The sequence below is a fragment of the Petaurus breviceps genome, unplaced genomic scaffold (assembly GCF_028583685.1).
Source record: "Petaurus breviceps papuanus isolate PSGF00001 unplaced genomic scaffold, PetGlider_PUasm1.0 567, whole genome shotgun sequence".
Lineage (NCBI taxonomy): Eukaryota > Metazoa > Chordata > Mammalia > Diprotodontia > Petauridae > Petaurus > Petaurus breviceps.
In genome coordinates this window covers 8,447,566-8,465,548 of record NW_027186383.1, presented here as the reverse complement: position 1 = coordinate 8,465,548, position 17,983 = coordinate 8,447,566, and the positions used below count along the sequence as shown (strand labels likewise).

Genomic DNA, 17,983 nt, shown 5'->3' with positions numbered 1-17,983 from the left:
GCCATAGAATCTTGGTAAAGAAGTTTCTTCTTACTCTGTTGACATCACATTATCTTCTGCCAACTGGTTGCTCGACCTTACTCATATCTTTTTTTAGTCTAATTCCTCAAAGGCTTCTTGTGTCCCTATCTTTAAATTTTTGATGGCCTGGACTTGTGAGTTCATTGATGTGGGGATCACATGTCTGCCAGTGCAGATCATTTGCCAGGGGTGAGGAGAGATAAAGTGTGTTTCACCTCAAGGCAGGATCTGAGCCCAGGTTTTCCCAACTCTGCACTCTACATCTTTGCCTTTGCTCTAGAAGTAAAGACACATTATTAAAATAATAACTCTTGTCAAGATGATTCAACTGTACTAACTGACCGTTCTCGACCTGTCTGGTGAAAACCAGATAGAGACGTGTCTTCTTTTAATTCTCTTTTTCTAAGTGATAGAGAATGGTTGACTATAAGAGTGTCAGAAAGAGGTAGGGTGGTCCATGGTGAATGTTGCTTTGTCTCAGGGACTTATAAGGGAGTTAAGTGCATTGCTACAATTTTTAATAGTCAGCATCATTTTATTTAGATAATTAGATGGTGATGAGATAACTAGTATGTGTTAAGGTAAGGCCATAATTTTTATTATTTTGCTGCTCATTTATAATTATTTTAAATTGAGTTTTCACCTCGTGGTACCATTGTGAATCCTTCTGCTCCCCACCACAGCAGGATTGGGTTGTTTAAATGCACTTGAAAGGTTTACTTTGGAAATCTTAAGTTTTTTTTTTCCATAGGTAATTGAAAACCAGATTGATCTTTATCCAGTCCAAGTAGAGTGATTGGAACTGAATCAGATAGTATTTGTTAAGCACTTCATGTAAGGAATTAAAAAGTAATAAGATAAGGCTATATGCTTGTGTGGCACGTCATAGTTTTCTGAATACTTTCCTAGGCATTTTCCTTCCAAGTACTTACTTGCAGGCTAATTGGGGAGAAAACATTAAAGGATTCGTCTGTTGTTGTGGTCCCATGTTGGAGGGATTGGCCATTTCCTTCTCCACCTGAGGAAACTGAGGCAAACATGGCCTTCTCGCAAAAGCAAATCTTAGATAGTGTCTTTGTGCCCAGTTTCCCTTTGGGGCCAACGAATAGCTGTTGTGGGATGCGGCCAAGGCCAGGAAGGGAGGGATGCCTCAAGTAGTTGGGATGCCAGAATGATGGATATTTTTTTCCTTTTCTGACAATCATTTCAGTGAATTCCTTCTTTGTATTTCTCCTCCTGATATTTTCATAGAAATTAGAAGGAGATGTTGTATCACAACAGGCTCTACCCCATAAATTTGAAACTGCTACATTATTTATAAAATCCCAGGGTTTGAGAGTTGGAATCAGTGGCCATCTAGTCCAATCCCTACACGAAAGGAATCCCCGCTATGATATACTGACAGGTGGTCATCTACCTCTGCTGGAGGCCCTCTAGGGACAGAAAACCCATCACCTCTCTGGGTGGTCCTCCTCTGGACATCCTTCACCTTGGTAATATATCCTTCTTCAACAATGGTGCCCAAAATTTAACACAGGACCAGGGCAGAGGACAATGGGACTGTCACCTCCCTCTTCCTGGAATCTGGGCTGCCCTTGTTGCAGCTTGAGATCCCGTTGGCTTTTTTGACTGCCACATGGCGCTGCTGACTCCTTTTGAACTGAGCCCACTCAGACCTCTAGTTTTTTTCTAAAACAACTGCTTTCTAGCCGTGGCCTGCTGCATCTTTTATTTATGAAATTGATTTCTTATATCCAAGAGTAAACCTTTATGGTTATCTATATTATATTTCAGCTTAATAGATTCAGCCTAATGGTCTATTCCTTCAAGATCTTTTTTGATCCTTAGTCATTCTCTGTTTTAGTCATCCCTTCCAGCTTTATGTCATCTACAGAATTAATGAGCATGCCATCTGTGCCCTTTTCCTGGTCATTAATGATAGACAACCTGGGGCTGAGCACAGGTCTCTAAAGGAGAATATGCCAACCTGGGATGAACTGCCATAGGATTGTAGAGGGAAGTTATGGAGGGGATTCTTTCAGGCTTCTAAGAGCCCTGAACACCTGAAAACCATCAGATCCTGTGATTCCGCAGTTTCAGAGAACAGTGGTGCAGGCCCTGCTTGGGTGTGTGCATGCTCCCTGGCCCTTAGCATACATTTTCAGATAAGAGCCAATGTGTTGATTTGTTTTGCGTGACAGTACTTTCTTGTTACAAGGTAGGGCTTTATCTGGTGTGAGACAGTGACTGAGAAGTAACTGATTCTATTTTAAAAGAGCCTCAATAAAGCATTTTAAAAAGGATGATTGCCTACTTCTGTTTGTTTCGGAGGAGTGTTCACCAAGTAAGGCTGTACTTCAGTTTACTACTTGAAATATGTGGGACAAAGTAGGCAGAAGCAGTAGGGCCTTGGCAGAAAGATTTCTTGGTGGTTTTGTAAGGATCTTATTGTCCTTTGATTACTTGTCATTGGTTGTTTAGGAAAGTTTTATTTCAAGAAAACTGATCTACCAGTATCTGATCTATTTGATTGTTCTTGACTGGATTTGCTACTTACTGCTTAAGAAGGGAAATGGAGGGGTGTCAGCAGAGGAATTTAGCTGTCCCATCCATTTTGCAAGGGTTGTATTGGAAGAGGTCCATGCTTGACTACTTTGTTTACTTTTCAGTGAGACCAAACTTTGAGGAAGGTGGGACAACAGTAGCCGGGAGAAAGCATGAATTTATCCGTTCTGAGAGTGAAAACTGGCGCATCTTCAGAGAGGAACAAAATGGGGAAGATGAAGATGGAGGCTGGCGCCTGGCAGGATCGCGAAGGGATGGAGAGAGATGGCGTCCTCACAGCCCAGGTGAGAAGTACATAATCACTGAAATAACCGAGGGGCTGGACCTTGTCTAGAGAGATGAACATGAAGGGGGTTGGTTTGTACTTGGCTTTTGTCACTCCAAAATATTGTCCAAGGTTAAGTGAGCTGTTACTTGTTGCCTTCTGGGCCTTAGTTCCTTACCTAGAAGATGCAGGGATCTGATGGAATCATCAGCAGAATGTCCTTCCTGCCCCACATTTCTGTGCTTCTGCTCCTCTCTCCACGTACTTTTTACCATATATTTGCTTATGTAGAAAAGGAAACAAGGTGTGTCTTCTCTGCCCACTATGGGTCTCAAGAAAGGGTACATTATTTTATTGCTTTTTCCCTGAAAAATTGTTAACTTTATTTTGCGACTAACGTTCAAGCCTAGGTCAAATGTGTGATCACATGTCCTTTTTCTGTATCTTCCCGTTGGAAGCAGGGAGATAGAATAAGAAGCCCTTTTTGGTTCTTTTGCCTCTTCTTTTTACTCTGAGAATGCTTCAGTCTGTTCTTTCTCCTGACATTAGATACGCTGGTAATTGAAGACAGTGGTGGTTGTGTTAAAGTTCAGTCCCTACCAAACTGCTGATTCAACACCGCCTGATAATCAGATGTGAATGTTGCTGATGTAGGTCGTGAGGGCATTGAGGGCTCAAGCCTAGGAAGGAGATACACACAACTGACTCAGAAATTGCATGTGTCTCACTTGATTCTTTTGTTCAGCGTTGCATCTTGGAATGGGAAAATGGAAAAGATGAGTCTTAGAAAAGGCTACTATCCGCCCCTGCCACTGCCAATTTTACTATGATAGTTTCTTCAAAATTTAATTTTGTTGATATTCTTTATTTTTATATCACTTGAATTTCTCAATTTGTTCCTCCTCCTTGAGAGTGATCCCTTATATCAAAGAGTCTAAAGAAATAGAAGAGGGAGAATAACTGAGAAAAGGGACACATTGAAAAAGTCAGTGAAAACAAGCATTAATCACACGGCTCCTGTGTCCCAGGCGCTGTACTTGGCTCTGGGGATACTCATACAAAGATGAGATGATCATCCCTCACAAGGAGCTCACGTTCTTATGGGAGAGGCCCTGGCGGCTGGTGGCATCAGGAAGCCTTCATGCTGATGATGGTATTTGGGCCATGGCGTAAAGGAACAGAGGAGCTGCGAGAGAGGGCCGGGTGGGCCAGATCATCAGAGAGCGGGCGCCACCTTCCTCGTGCCAGGGCCCCTCTTTGAGAATGAGTGTCAAACAGCAGGATAGGGAGGGAAGCCCATCGAGGCTGTAAAGAGGCTGGGGCGTCAGAGGTCAACAGAGGGGCAAGAGGAAGCCACTGTCTGCGCAGCAGTGTCACTTGGTCAGGGCTGCATTTAAGGAAGATGTCTTGGGTAGTGACGTGTGGGGAGAGATTGGAGGCAGGGTGACTGGTTAGGAGAAAGCTGGTGAGGGCTGGAGCTAAGGCGGGACCTTGGTGAATGGCCACGGAGGGTCACATGTGAAAGATGTTCGGAAGGTAGGGATGGGGAGCTCTGGCCCCTGACTGGGTTGAGGGCTGAGGGCGGAGGGAGCCTGAGGATGTCATCAAGGTTAGAAAGCTGGGTCACTGCAAGAGTGGGCGGGGCCGGGGAGGTGCCTCTGACACAAAAGAGGAACCTTTGGGGGAGAGAATGAAGGGCCAAGTTGGAGGATTGCAGGCTCACAGGATCCACTTTCCATTGTTGCTTCTCTTCCCATTTACTTGGTTGCAGTCATTTTGTCCACCTTTATTCTTGTTTTGCTTCCTTCACTTTGCATAATTTCATTTGGTTTACCTTAGTCTCTGTGTTCATCCCATTCATTGCTTCTTACAGCATATACTCCATTATAATAATGAACTGATGTTTGTTTAACTATTGACCAGGGGTGCCTGCATCACTTCTAGCTCTTTCCTGCTACAGAAGGTGCTTCTTTTTTTTTTTTTTTTAAAGCAATCGGGGTTAAGTAACTTGCTCAAGGTCACACGGCCAGGTGTTTCTGGGTGTGGTGCTGAGTGTCTGAGCCTGGATTTGATCCCGAGGTCATCCTGACACTGGAGCCAGTGCTCTTACTCGCTGAGCCACCTGGCCGCCCCCAGAAGGTGCTTCTATAAATATTTTGGTGTGTTTTGTGTATGGGGCCTTTTTAAAATCAGTGAGCTCCTTGGTACATAGCATTAGCATTGGAATTTCTCTGTCAGAGGCCATGGTATTTGAATTTTTTTTTCTTTTTTTTTGGAGGGGGGGAGGTGAGGCAATTTGGGTTAAATGACTTGCCCAGGGTCATACAGCTAGTAAGTGTCAAGTATCTGAGGTCAAATTTGAACTCAGGCCCTCCTGACTTGAGGGCTGGTCCTCTATTCACTGTGCCAGCCAGCTACCCCAATTTGAATTATTTCCTTGCATAACTCCCAGTCACTTTCCAGAATGGTTGCACCAATTCACCTCGTCCCCCACTTCATACTCTGTAGTTCATTAATGTGCCCATATTCTTACAACTCCTCCAACCTGGGCTCTTCACCTGACATCATCTGTCAATTTTCTATGTGTGAGTTGAAACCTGAGTTGTTTTGATTTGCATTTTTCTGACTATTAATGATTTGAAGTGTGTAAGAGTTTATAGCTCTTCTTCTGGAATTTGTGTGTTCATAACCTTTGCCCACTTCTTAATTTGCGAATGGTTTTTGTACTTAGATATTTGTTAGTTTCCTTCCCATTTTGTATATCAGACACGTATCAGAGAGGTTTAATAGATTCCCCTCCATCAGCCACTTACTTTCTTGTCCCGCTTGGATAAATTTTGTTCATGCAAAATGTTTTCAATTTCTTCTACTTGAAATCATCTATTTTGTCTTTGTAAGTGTGTCTATCCCTGGTTTGGTTAAGAATTTTATGAAAGGCATGTGTTCTGGCACTCTTTTAATTTTTTTAATGGCATGACCTTTGGTATTCAGGTCACGTAGGATCCTTATCTTCAAGATTTTTAACTTATCATTTGAACTTTATTTTAATATATAAAAGCATTAGTCAAGTCATGTGAGACCTATCTAGATAGAGCTTAAACACTTTGACTGGCATTTTAACTGTTTTGTTGACATTGTTAGAAGCATAACAAACATTAAGAAATTTTTGATCATTTTATAAACTCTTTTAGGGTAGATGTTTTTGACAGTGTCATTGAGGCTCTCTCTTAGATCCCAGGGCACAGAGATCTTTGATTCTCTTCTCTTCTGTTCATTTTTTCAGCAACATTGGTCTGCCCTGGGCCCCCAAACAGGATTATTCTAGATTGGAGTATCATGGCCTTGTTGCTACATTTGCCAGCTCAATGGAGGGGGAGGGTTTGTAGAATGTGTTCCCAGTGAGTGAGTATTCAGTGAAAGAACAGACAAGATTGAGCTAAGAGAGAAGATAGATTCCAGCTGGTCAAAAACAAACAAGGTGGATGTTTTGGAAGAGGCGCGGCATTTCTCAGCCTGTGTAGTGTTGATTCTGTTATAGGAAGTTAAACAAAGTAAAACTTTAAGCTCTTCAACTGTCCCTCAGATCATTTGTATTTTAGGTGGATTCTTTTTTCTCTTATTCTTCTTACAAACCTTAGTTTAAGTGTAATTTGTCAGTATACATTCTATACTATTATGGGGATCTCTTCACTCTCCTGGTTTGGTGATTTTTGGTTTTGGGGTTTTTTTTGTTTGTTTAGTTTACTTTTGTTTGTCCATGTCATTTTCATGCAGTAAGAATTTGAGAAAGAGGGAAGCACTGGATTAGGAAAACGAATGGAAATGGATTTCTTTCAAAGGAAGCAATTTTTTCTTCCACTATCTAGAAAGGTTTTGAGTAATATTCATTGTAAATTGGCTCTATGCATGTTAGAATATAATTTTAAATGAACATTTTCATGAAGTTTTTTGTTGTGATTGTCTACACCAGAAAATAAAGAGAAATTTTCAGTTTGTCCCTTGTACGGTGGTGTAGACACTGTGTTGCTAATTTAGACTCAAGCTTTGGACCAGCAGTTTGCAAACCAAAAATGTGTCTGTCGTGGAACCAGACATAAAGCTTATCGTCATTACTGGGGAGCTCTTTCTAACCTGAAATGCTAACGTGACAACAGGGTGCTCTGGAACCTTGGAGCCTATTTTCTGTTGAAACACTATTTATTACAACATAGTTCCACTGAGGCACACGTGTGTAGAGCTGAGATAATAGGACACCTTAGCATCCAGTGTGTATGATATCACAGCTAAACATATCTGTTTCCAGAAAGGATGGCGGCCACACACAGAAACACACCTTTAAGTGATGTTGTTGACTGTATATATGGACATTTGTTAATTGTTTATATAGTTTGGATACCAAGCCCTTATCAGAAATTAGCTAGAAAAAATTTTCCCCCCATTTCACAGCTTCCCTTCTTTTCCCAGGCACATTTTTTTTTCTTTTTTTTGTGCAAAAAGTTTTTTCCATTTCGTGTTACCAAAATTATCTAATTTAACTTTTGAAATTGTCCCTTCCTCATTTAGTTAGGAATATATCCTATTCAAAGCTGTGAAAGATAGGATCTGCTTGTCTTCTCAGTTTTTCATATATCCATTTTAAACGTATTGTGGAATATAAGTGAATGCATAAAGCTTTAATGAAGCACTTACCATATGCTCAGCTCTTTGCTAAGTGCTAGGCATACATATGGAAAAGTCAGACGATCCCTTCTTTTAAGGAGTTCACGTTCTAATGGGGGAAGAACACATAGGGAAGGTTGTAAATGCAATTCCGATGGGAAAGTCTTCTAGGCCTTGGGATGTGGTGGCAAAGCACATATTAATGGTGCTTCTAGAAGGTCTTTTCCATTGATAAAATCCTGTCAGTTCCTGATGTTGAGCAGCTTGATAGGACGAAGGACTTTGTTAGCAAGAACTTTCTATTCTGGGTCGTCAGCCCCTGCAAAAGCCATTCTTAAGTTGCACCTCCTCAGGGCCTGCTTCTCAGGAGGATGGCTGATGGAACTGGGCTGGAAGCACAGAGTCCTGGGCTTTCTCTCCCCAGGGAGATGGAGATGGTGATGGTGTGACTTGTCTGGCACATGCTGCCTCCTGTCTCTTTCCCAGAGTTCCCTACTGCTTCATCTAGGTTGACCCACCTTGCCTATGTGTGGCAGTTGTCATTTGGTGCAGGGGTAGCTGACTGTGATTGTTACTAGTCTGGAAGTAGTGTCCTGCCTCTCCCAGGACTCCTGTGCCCATTTGCCTGTTGTTGGCAGTTGGCCATCAAGCTGCTGCTGTTGGTGATGAGGAAGGTAGTCTCCTCTCCTCTGTGATTTCTCCCCTCAGTAATGACTGGCTAGGAAGCAGGTTGGGGCACTGCATTTCCTGAGGCTTTTGGACTGTCCCCATTAGGGTCTGAGGGGATATGGTGATCAAGGAGATGGGGATGGTTTGACTTGTCTAGTATATGAGGTGTTGATCTAAGCCTGATTTGTGCCAGACTGCTTAAAAAGCAATTTTACATTATCTTTCATTTTTGAAATGAGTACTGCATGGGGGGAGGGGGGGCGGGCAGTAAAAGAAGCTTTTGCCCTTTGGCATTCCATCACCCAGGGCAGGGCACAGACAGCAACAAGTCTTTGTTTTCTCTTATGAACGCTTTTACTTAGTGCACCATGGACTTGTACTTTATGTTACTTATAGTAGAAGTGACTAGCATGTGTACGGAATTGCCACTTAAATTTTTCTGTTACAGTAGTAGCCCAGTGCCACATTTTTTTATTCTTTATAGTAAGAATTTTTGAAGACCAGGCTTATTTCAGGTTTTTCAGAAGTGTGTTAATTTTAGCATGAGAAGATGTTTATATTTATCTGCTCCTTTAAATTTGGCCTTAATGAATCCCTCAGGTGAGGTAGATAGTTGCTAGAATATTTACACCGAATAAATAACCTGATAATAAGCATTAGATCAAAATGTGTTTTTAACTTGACTTTAAGATATTCTGATTTTAATTTGTTTTTATTAGATATTTTAGAGCCTGCATTTTGACTAAATAAATAATGGTCATATGATTCTTAGCATGCCACTGAGTCACTTGATACCAGCACATTTTCAACTGGTGTTTGTTGTAATCCACTTAATTTTAAAATAAGAAGTGACAGATAGGCTACCCATACTGTTCATTTCCTACCCAGCGCTTTCTTTCCTTCTTACGAACCCACTACCCCGCCCTCCACAGTGGTTCTTCCAAACCTTCTCAGACTCCTGCTGCTTCTCCTCCCCTGCCTGTCTCAGCTGAGGACCATTCACTGTGAGTCCCCTCTTCTCCGAAGCTTCAGAGGCCTTCTTCCTTGGCTCTCACAGAGAGGTGGCCCCTTCCTTCCTGACAGATTGTCCCTGCTGTCACCCCCACTATTTTACTTATCTTCAGTCTCTCCCTAACTACTAGTTCCTTCCCCTGCTGCCTATTATAAGCATGCCCCTGTGTCCACCATCCTCAGAACCCCTCCGACTTGATTCTTCCATCCCTATTAACGATCGTCCTATATTTCTTCTGCTTTTTGTGGCCAAAGTCCTTGAAAAGACTTTTTGCAGTCAGTGCCTTCACTTCCTTTCCTCTCGTTTGCCTCTTAAGCCCCTTCAGTCTGGCTTCTGCCTTTGTCATTCCACCCAAACTATTCTCTCCAGAGTTATCAGTGCTTTTATCGCTAGATTTAGGGTCTTTTCTTAGTCCTCATTGTTCATCGTCGCCTTCTCCTTGTTCTGCTCTTCTCTTGGAGGCTTCGGCACACCGCTTCCTCCGGTTCTCCTTCCACTGCTCTGACTCTTCTGGCCTGGGCCCTGCCGTCTCCCTTCTCCCTCTGCGCCGCTGCACGTGGCAACTTCATCAGCCCCGGTCCATCCAATGAAATGTCATCTCTGAGCTGATGTTTACAGTGACCTCTGCTGACCTCCGGCCTCCCATTGCATCTTTTCAGATGTCTCAAACTGAATGTGCGATTAACGTCTTAAACTCTCTGTACTGAAAGTCCAACTCATTTGTCGTGTTCCCTTTCCCCTTCCAACCTGACCTGTCACTGTAGAGGGCACCACCAACCTCTCGACTCACAGCCTTAGTGTCATCTTCAGCCCCTCACTGTGTCTTAGAGCCCCACCCCCCCATCCATTCTGTTGTCGAGGCTGTGGCCTTCTCTTCTCTGATGCTGCCACTGCCCTGGTGCAAGTTCTCATTGTCTCACCCCTGGATTAGTTCAGTAGCCTGCTGCTGCTGCTGAGTCTTCCTACCTCTGGTTTCTTTCTATCCAGTTCATCCTCTATTGGAAACACCCTCCCCCCAAGCAATAAGCTGTTGACTGTCTCTCATCTCCAGGACCAGGTACAAAATCCTTGAGTTGGTGTTCCTAGCCCTTCATAACCTCTCCTTCCTTGTTGCCCCTTCTCTCCTTTCCAGTCATATACCTTATACCCTGCCACATCCTCCTTAATCTAGCAACTTTGCCTCTTGACTGTTCAAACACAAGCCTCTCCCTGTCTTGACTTCAGCTTTTCTCTCTGGCTGTCCCCCATGTCTGGAGGGCTCTCTCTCCTCATCTCTGCCTCCTGATTTCCTTTAAGTCCCTACTGAAATCCCACCTGATACAGGAAACCTTTCCCAAATCTCCATTTTACAGAGGGAAAGCTGTTAATATTTCCCATTTATCTTCTATGGCTCTTGCTCGTTGTCTTTCCAAGTAAACAGTGAGCTCCTGGATGGCAGGGACTGCCTTCTGCATTTCTTTGTATCCCCACACTTACTTGGCACAGTGCCTGGCACATAAATGCCTACTAAATGCTTATTGACCGACTGAACCATTCCTTTTTTTCCTTCCTTGTCTTAGATGGTCCTCGATCTGCAGGGTGGCGAGAGCACATGGAACGACGCCGAAGGTTTGAATTTGACTTTCGAGAACGGGATGATGAGCGAGGATACCGAAGAGTGAGGTCTGGCAGTGGTAGCATAGATGATGACAGGGACAGCCTGCCCGAATGGTGCCTGGAGGATGCTGAGGAGGAAATGGGGACTTTCGATTCCTCCGGGGCCTTCCTTTCCCTAAAGGTGAATGCTTGCTTCCTTTTTAGTGGCAGAGAAGAGTAGTCGGGAAGTGGGTTATTGATGGGGGCGTTTCCTTGTTACAGAAAGTCCAGAAAGAGCCCATTCCTGAAGAACAGGAAATGGACTTTCGGCCGGTGGAGGAGGGGGAGGAGCGCTCGGATTCGGAGGGGAGTCACAGTGAGGAAGCCAAAGAGCCCGATAAGGTGGCCAGCGGAGATGGGGACCGACTGGACCGAGGGCCTGCAGGTAAGGAAGACTCCTTGGAGCTCTTGCCAAACTATCATGATTAATTTATTATTAATTCAAGATCTTTCCCTGTCACAGAAACTTCAGAAGAAACAGTCGGGCCGTCGTCCCCACGTGCGCAGCCATCAAGTCCCTCGGAGCGGCAGCCTCAAGAACCTGTACAGCCAAGTCTATTGGAGAGGAAAGAGGAGGGCCAGATGGAGCAGGCTGAAGAGGAGAGCCGGGCTGAGAGCTCCCTCCCCATCCCCAGCCAGGGCTCCGGCAGGGGCGAAGGTACTGGGCCTTGCAAAAGTCAGCAAAACAAAGGAAGCTGAGATGATGAGGCCCAAAGATTCCCCTCATGTTGTCCATTCTTTACAGGGGAGCAGAAACTTGGGGGAAAACCTAACCGCAACTCCTGGTCTTGTTTGAATCAATTCCTCTGCTTCATCCCCATGAGAATTATCTTTCTGTAGTATTTTATAGTTTACATCTGTTTTCTTATTCGATCTCTACAAAAGCTGTGTGAAGTAGATGTTCTTATTCCCATGTTATATATCAGGAGACAGAGACAACAGGTGATTGCTCAGGGTCACCCAGCTGGGGGCCAATTTGAACTTAGTAAGCCCTAGATCCATTCCTCCCCTCCCCTCCCCATTTTGGAATACCCTTTTAAAGAGCATTAAAGCCCAGGGCACAGTGTGAGAGCCCCTCTGCCCCCAGGATCCTCTCTCTCTTCAGCCTCTGGAAATTTATTTTAGACAAAAACTTAGATGAGTTTAGTCATCATTGCCCCAGACCTCCAGTTAGGAAAATTCCTCACACTTAAACAAACAGAGGTTACCTAGCTTAACCTTTATATTAATTTCTGGTTACCCCAGGCATTTTTGAGGTAAAAATTCAGGTTACTGAAAACGTTTGGGTCATGAAGCAGCTGATTATGGTATACTGTCTGTGGATAGAGAGGCAGGACAGGGGGATGCTGGGGAAAGAACTGACCTTTTGGGGGGATTTTTTCTTCCCCAGTATGCTTATAATGCCACTGCCTCCCCAGGATATCTCCCTTCTCTGCCACAGGACTGTGATACTTATTATGAGACCAGTCGCTTCACATCTCCATGCTTTTTGTCTTCCTTAAGTGTCTGTAACCTAAAAGATTAGTAATAGTAACTTTCTTTGTGGTTTGTAAAGCTCCAGGCCTAAGTTTATTTTGTATATACCTGTCACCTCTTACTCAAAGATTGTGCAAATCCTCTAATCCGAATTTTATCGTATTGAATTATCGATTCTTGCTTGAAATTTGATGTTTAATAATGATGGAGGGTGCCCAGTAGTGTTTTGTGAGGAGATCTGACTTCACTGAATATTCCTCTCAGAATGGAGTCATAATTATGTGATCTCAGGGGGAGGAAAATGTGGACTCAGATGTGGTCTGTGACAGGTTTCTGACGTTGTAATCTTTGAGTCAGTCACTTAACCTCTCAAGGTGTCATATCAGGGCTGCGAGGTACTGAGGAGATATTAACCTGCATTGTTACTTTTCCTGCCTTAAGACTTTCCACTGCTAATGAAATCACAACTTCGGTCCCATTCCCCTCACTGTCAAAAAAACAATCCTGAAATAAATTGGGTATTTCCTATGGCTTAGATAGCCTTCCTTTAAATTGTAATTTTTGGTAACTTATTGATATAGCCACTGTTTTCACCATTTTTTTTCCATTTAAGTGGTTGACTTTCATTAATTTGCCCGGACTTACTGCAGAGTTTCTAGTTAGTCTTCCTAAATGCAGCTGTGTGTTCTCCTGAGGCCTCTGTTTGCCAGAGGCTTTTAATGTCTTCCGTCTCTTTCTCTAGAATTGGTCCCTGCTGCCCAGTCTTTGTCACAGAATGCTTCCGATCCATCCTCTTCTGGTCTTCTTGTCCCCCCTCCTGTTGCCAGTCCAGGCCCTGCCCTCCGGTCCCCCCAGACGCCAACCCTGGCTGCTCCTGGCATGAGTAGTGTCTCTGCAGATCCAGATGATGAAGATGGCCTCAAACACCTGCAGCAGGTAAATGGTAGGCCTCCTTAGCACCAGAACTTCATGGAAGCTGAAGCTGAGTTGCATAAGTAAAGCAGAATGGAATCTTCTGTCATATTTCAATTACCAAAAGGGTCAGGCACATTTGTCTTTAGTTGTGACTGTGAGCATTATTCCCTTTCCATTCCTGTCATGCTTATAAATGTCTGTTATGCAGTGGTCATTTTGGCAGGTTATTTTTTGCTCTTTGAATTTGCCCTTGGCTGTTTTTTTCTTTTGGTATGTGAAGAATGCAAAAAAATGCTCCCTTTCAGCAATTGCTAATGGGTACCATTGTCTTGATTTTCAGTTTAGCTGGATGTTAAATCAAATAATTAACCATTGAGAGGTCAGAGTAAGAACATCCTGGTCTGTCATTATCTTTGAGGAGACCCTAGATTTCCATGCAGTTTTGTATGTGGTGTTGTTCAGTCCTTGGAGATTTTCTTGGAAAGATACTGAAGTGGTTTGACCATTTCCTTCTCCAGTTCATTTTACAGATGAGGAACCTGAGGCAAACGGGGCTAAGTGACTTGCCCAGGGTCACACAGCCAGCAAGTGTCTGAGGCTAGATTCGAACTCAGGTCTTCCTGACTCCAGGCCTCGTGTTCTGTCCATTGCACCACCCAGCTGCCTAGTCGTGGTTGTACTTCTGTCCTATTCAAAATAGTTCACCTTTTTAAAAAAACAGCATCTCTAAGAGTTATCTCTATGAAGAGTGATTTTTCCCTCCAGGGTTTTATAAGGTGCTGTAGCGCCAATGCAGTATTTATAGTGCCCACGATCATGATAAAGACCGTGAGTATAAGTATCGCATGGTGTTTGATTGCAAAATATGCCAAACTCTCCAGATAGAGGATAGAACTGAAGGATCTGTTTAGACACCAGAAAACTGAATCCCAAGACCAGTAAGCCAGTTCCATCATAGTACCAAAGATATTCAGAAGCCATAATAATTCTGAGAGCCACAGCATCTGTCAGCCTTCCCACAAACCAATAGGAGATCAGTATTTACTCACCAACCTCTCTGTCTCCTTAATAAGCATCCTCTCTCTCCCCCAATGTCTGGCTAGCTCTGAACCAGCTCCCTGGGGGCTCTGCTTCCCTTCAGCAAAACTCCCACCACAGGCTCCATGTGATTACATTCAGCCTCTTAGGGGGCAGAGTTTACTTGAATTTCAGAGCAGCGGAGGTCTTCAAACTCTCCCCCAGGTCCGTTAAGGTGCAGGGAAGACCTTCACATTCCCATTCCTACTATTACAGGTGCTTGTTGTATTTTTGTCAGTTGAGCATTGAATCCTAATTCTGTTGCGGATCCACTTTTGAGAGTTAAACTTTTATATTGGTCTTTTGTTGGAAGGTATTTTTTCCAGTGTCTATATGGAGACAACTTCTGTCCTTATTCTTTACCTCTGCCACCTTTGTAAGTCCCTCCTCTCTGCTTTTCCTTGGGTGGCCCAGTTCTCTCTTGGATGGATTTCTCCTAGCTCTCTGATCACTCTTCATTTTAACTTACGTTTGCTTTGTATGTATGTTTTTGTGTGTTTTGAATGTGTGTGTGTACAACTGTGGTCTCCCCCAAAAGAATGTCAGCTCTTTCACAGCAGGAGCTCTTCTGTTTTTGTCTTTGTATTCCTCCTGCCTGGCACATGTGCTTATTACTTAATACGTGTTGATTCATTAATTGCTTGGTCTTATGACCGCTTTTTTCTCATGTTGCCTTTCCCCTTCTATTACAGCAAGCAGAAAAGATGGTGGCGTACCTACAGGACAGTGCCCTGGATGACGAAAGACTGACTGCAAAGCTCCAGGAGCACCGAGCCAAAGGAGTCTCCATTCCATTGTTGCATGAGGCCATGCAGAAATGGTATTACAAAGATCCACAAGGAGAAATTCAGGGTATGTCTATGTCTTTTTGCTCCCTCCTAGAGAAATGTCACCTCCTACACAAATCCTGGGAGGAAGGTGGTTTGTGCTCCGCCAGAACCCTGCACTCTGATCAGATGTCCAGCAGGATCTCTAGTTTTGCTTTGTCGAGGCCTTTGATCTCCAGATGTTTCCCTCTAATAGACACTCATGACTTCTCCGAAGTACGAAGACCATTGTCCGAAGTGGAACCTTTAGTTTTGTCTCAGCAGCTGGTCTGGGTGCCAGAGCCAGAGCAGGGAGCGCATCCTTTCAGCGCACATTGTCCGTGGGGTGCTTTATGTCTTGCCTGAAGGGTTTTCCTGTTCATTTTCCAGTTGTATCATTGAATGTATATCCAGCTGTACAGTTTACTCAGTTAGCTTCCAGTTCTGCTGGTTGTGTGATTGAAATTCATCCCTTCTCAGGTTGAAGACTTTATTCTTCTGAATTTCTTTGCTTCTGGGAAAGAAAATAAACAGCTTTGAAGAGACTTAGAGTATTCTTCCAATGGTGCCTACTGATTATGTCAGAGTACATTAGTGACCTGATTGCCATGTTGCTTTTACTACGTGTGACCTTGGACAGTTCACTTTACCACTGTGCCCTTTTAGTTTTCTCATCTCTAAAATGAGGACCTCTTCTGACTCTAGACCTTGTAGCCATCTGCCAGTTAGACAGCTGACTAAAGAGTTGATGACACCTGAGGGCTGAGCCCAGGTCCCTGGGGCACCACACTGCTCTTTCATGGTTAGGTCTAGGAAAGTCTGCCACCAGCGAGAAGTGTTTGTTCTGGAGTGGGAGCAGACTCTGGGTGTGGCTGATCCTGGAATCCCTGACATCTTCTTGTTTTGCTGGGTCATGCTGTAGGTCCATTCAATAACCAAGAAATGGCAGAGTGGTTTCAGGCGGGATATTTTACTATGTCCTTATTGGTGAAGAGAGCGTGTGATGAAAGTTTCCAACCCCTTGGCGATATCATGAAAATGTGGGGAAGGGTTCCCTTTTCTCCTGGCCCAGCACCTCCTCCACATTTGGTAAGTAACTTAAATTTATGACAAAACAGATTGTTTCACAACTTAAATTTCTGACAAAACAAATTGTTTCACACAAGTATTATGTAGTATCATTGTGCCATGAGAAATAACAGATAGAAAGGATTCAGGTAAACATGCAGAGACTTAAATGCACTGATACAGATCAAGGTAAACCCAGAACAACAAATATACAATGATCTCAGTCGTGTAAGCGGAAATAGTCATAATCCTCTGATAACACAAGATCTTTGTGTTAGCATAACCTGGGTTTCAGATGGAACCCTGTGATGTTAGTTTCCTGAAAGAAAAGTACAGGATTTGTCAGGTGGAGATTTACTTTTTAAAATGAGGCATTTGGATCAAAATGACTTTCCACTTCCTTCCCATTCTCACCCAGAATCTATTTTAAGATCCTATGATAATTTTCTTTTGTAGCACTGATAGTGGATTTTATGAAGAAAAAACCTGGGAGCATCACTGCTTTTCATTTAAAAGCATTTCTGTACAAATTAAACTGTGCAATCATTTTTATTCCAAAGACCACTTTCATAGCTTTTTTTTTTTTTTAAGTTTTTTGGAGGGCAATTGGGGTTAAGTGACTTGCCCAGGTTCACCGTTTTTTTGTGTTAAGTGTCTGAGGCTGGATTTGAACTCGGGTCCTCCTGACCCCAGGGCCGGTGATCTACTCACTGCACCACCTAGCCGCCCCTTTTTCATAGCATTTTGTTGTCATGTCCAGGCCTCTTTGAGAGAGCAGTATTCTACTGTTATGTAGAGAGGTGTTGACTACGTTTAATGATGGAGGAATATTCCATTTTCTGGAATTATTTTTATGAATGGAGAACCAAGTTGCTTTCTACCCTGGTTTGAAAGAACTTGTTTTAAGTAGCTTTCATGTGACTGGCCTGTTCATAAGAAACATGTGGTACCTTTAATGATCTGGAGCATGGTGGCTTTGAAACTGGTTTTTCTTGAGTGTCATTTAGCTGAGCCCTTGGAATATAAAGTAGATCAAATGAACGGAGGAACCGGAAGACCCACTGAATTTTTACAAGATAAGTATTCAGCTGTCTTCATCATTACTTTGTAGCCTTCAGAGGCGAGGTTAACTGACTTGAGTGCTTTGACATTTCAGATTTCACTTCTCACTTCTTTTGCCTTCTGTTGAGGTTATTGGATAGCCTCTTTTAGCTCTCATACATCCTTGGTAAAGCCACTGAAATACCCTTACTAACACAGGTCTCAGCACATAAGCCTCCATCCCGACAGTGCACTTCAGTGCATTTCTAACTGTGTCTAAATCCCTCTTTTTCTTCAAGGCCTCCAAGAAGCCTTATTGAAAGTGATCTCATCCTCCTTGGACTTTGTTATCACCTGTGAGCCTTTGTGGAAGTTGGGAGACTCTCAGGAACACCCAGCACCCATTGCCAGTGGTAGCCGTGGTCATGGTTGAGGTTTATTTAGTTGAGTTTGGGTGAATTGCTGCCCTCTGGTGGACAGAACTTCAGATTTAAAGGAAACCAGATTTTTTTTTGTCATGAAAATCTTGAGTATTTTTAGCAAATCCCTTTTAAAATATATGAGCTATTTTTTAACCCATAGTTTGCTGTCATTAACTATTTCAGTTGCCATAATTTTAGTTGCTTCAGGGGTCTCCATGACCATTTTAATGCAGTGGGGGTTTTTTAACCTCTCTTTGTGTTTTAATTTCTATATTAAAAGTGTGTCAGTGTATGTACATCTATTTACATATAGTGTATCAAACATATTCAAACCAGTTCTCCTCAGGTTATC

General features: G+C 43.2%; 1 protein-coding gene across 3 annotated transcripts in view; it reads left to right on the top strand.

The window, feature by feature from the left end:
• Positions 1 to 17,983, top strand: part of GIGYF2 (GRB10 interacting GYF protein 2) — a 170,969-nt gene that overhangs the window by 106,429 nt on the left and 46,557 nt on the right. For all 3 annotated transcript variants that reach the window (XM_069103229.1, XM_069103231.1, XM_069103232.1), the window contains 7 exons: positions 2,691 to 2,870; positions 10,751 to 10,968; positions 11,049 to 11,211; positions 11,290 to 11,484; positions 13,045 to 13,238; positions 14,987 to 15,146; positions 16,023 to 16,189. In XM_069103229.1, coding sequence (XP_068959330.1) covers positions 2,691 to 2,870; positions 10,751 to 10,968; positions 11,049 to 11,211; positions 11,290 to 11,484; positions 13,045 to 13,238; positions 14,987 to 15,146; positions 16,023 to 16,189 — 1,277 coding nt within the window. The remainder of the gene's footprint in view (positions 1 to 2,690; positions 2,871 to 10,750; positions 10,969 to 11,048; positions 11,212 to 11,289; positions 11,485 to 13,044; positions 13,239 to 14,986; positions 15,147 to 16,022; positions 16,190 to 17,983) is intronic.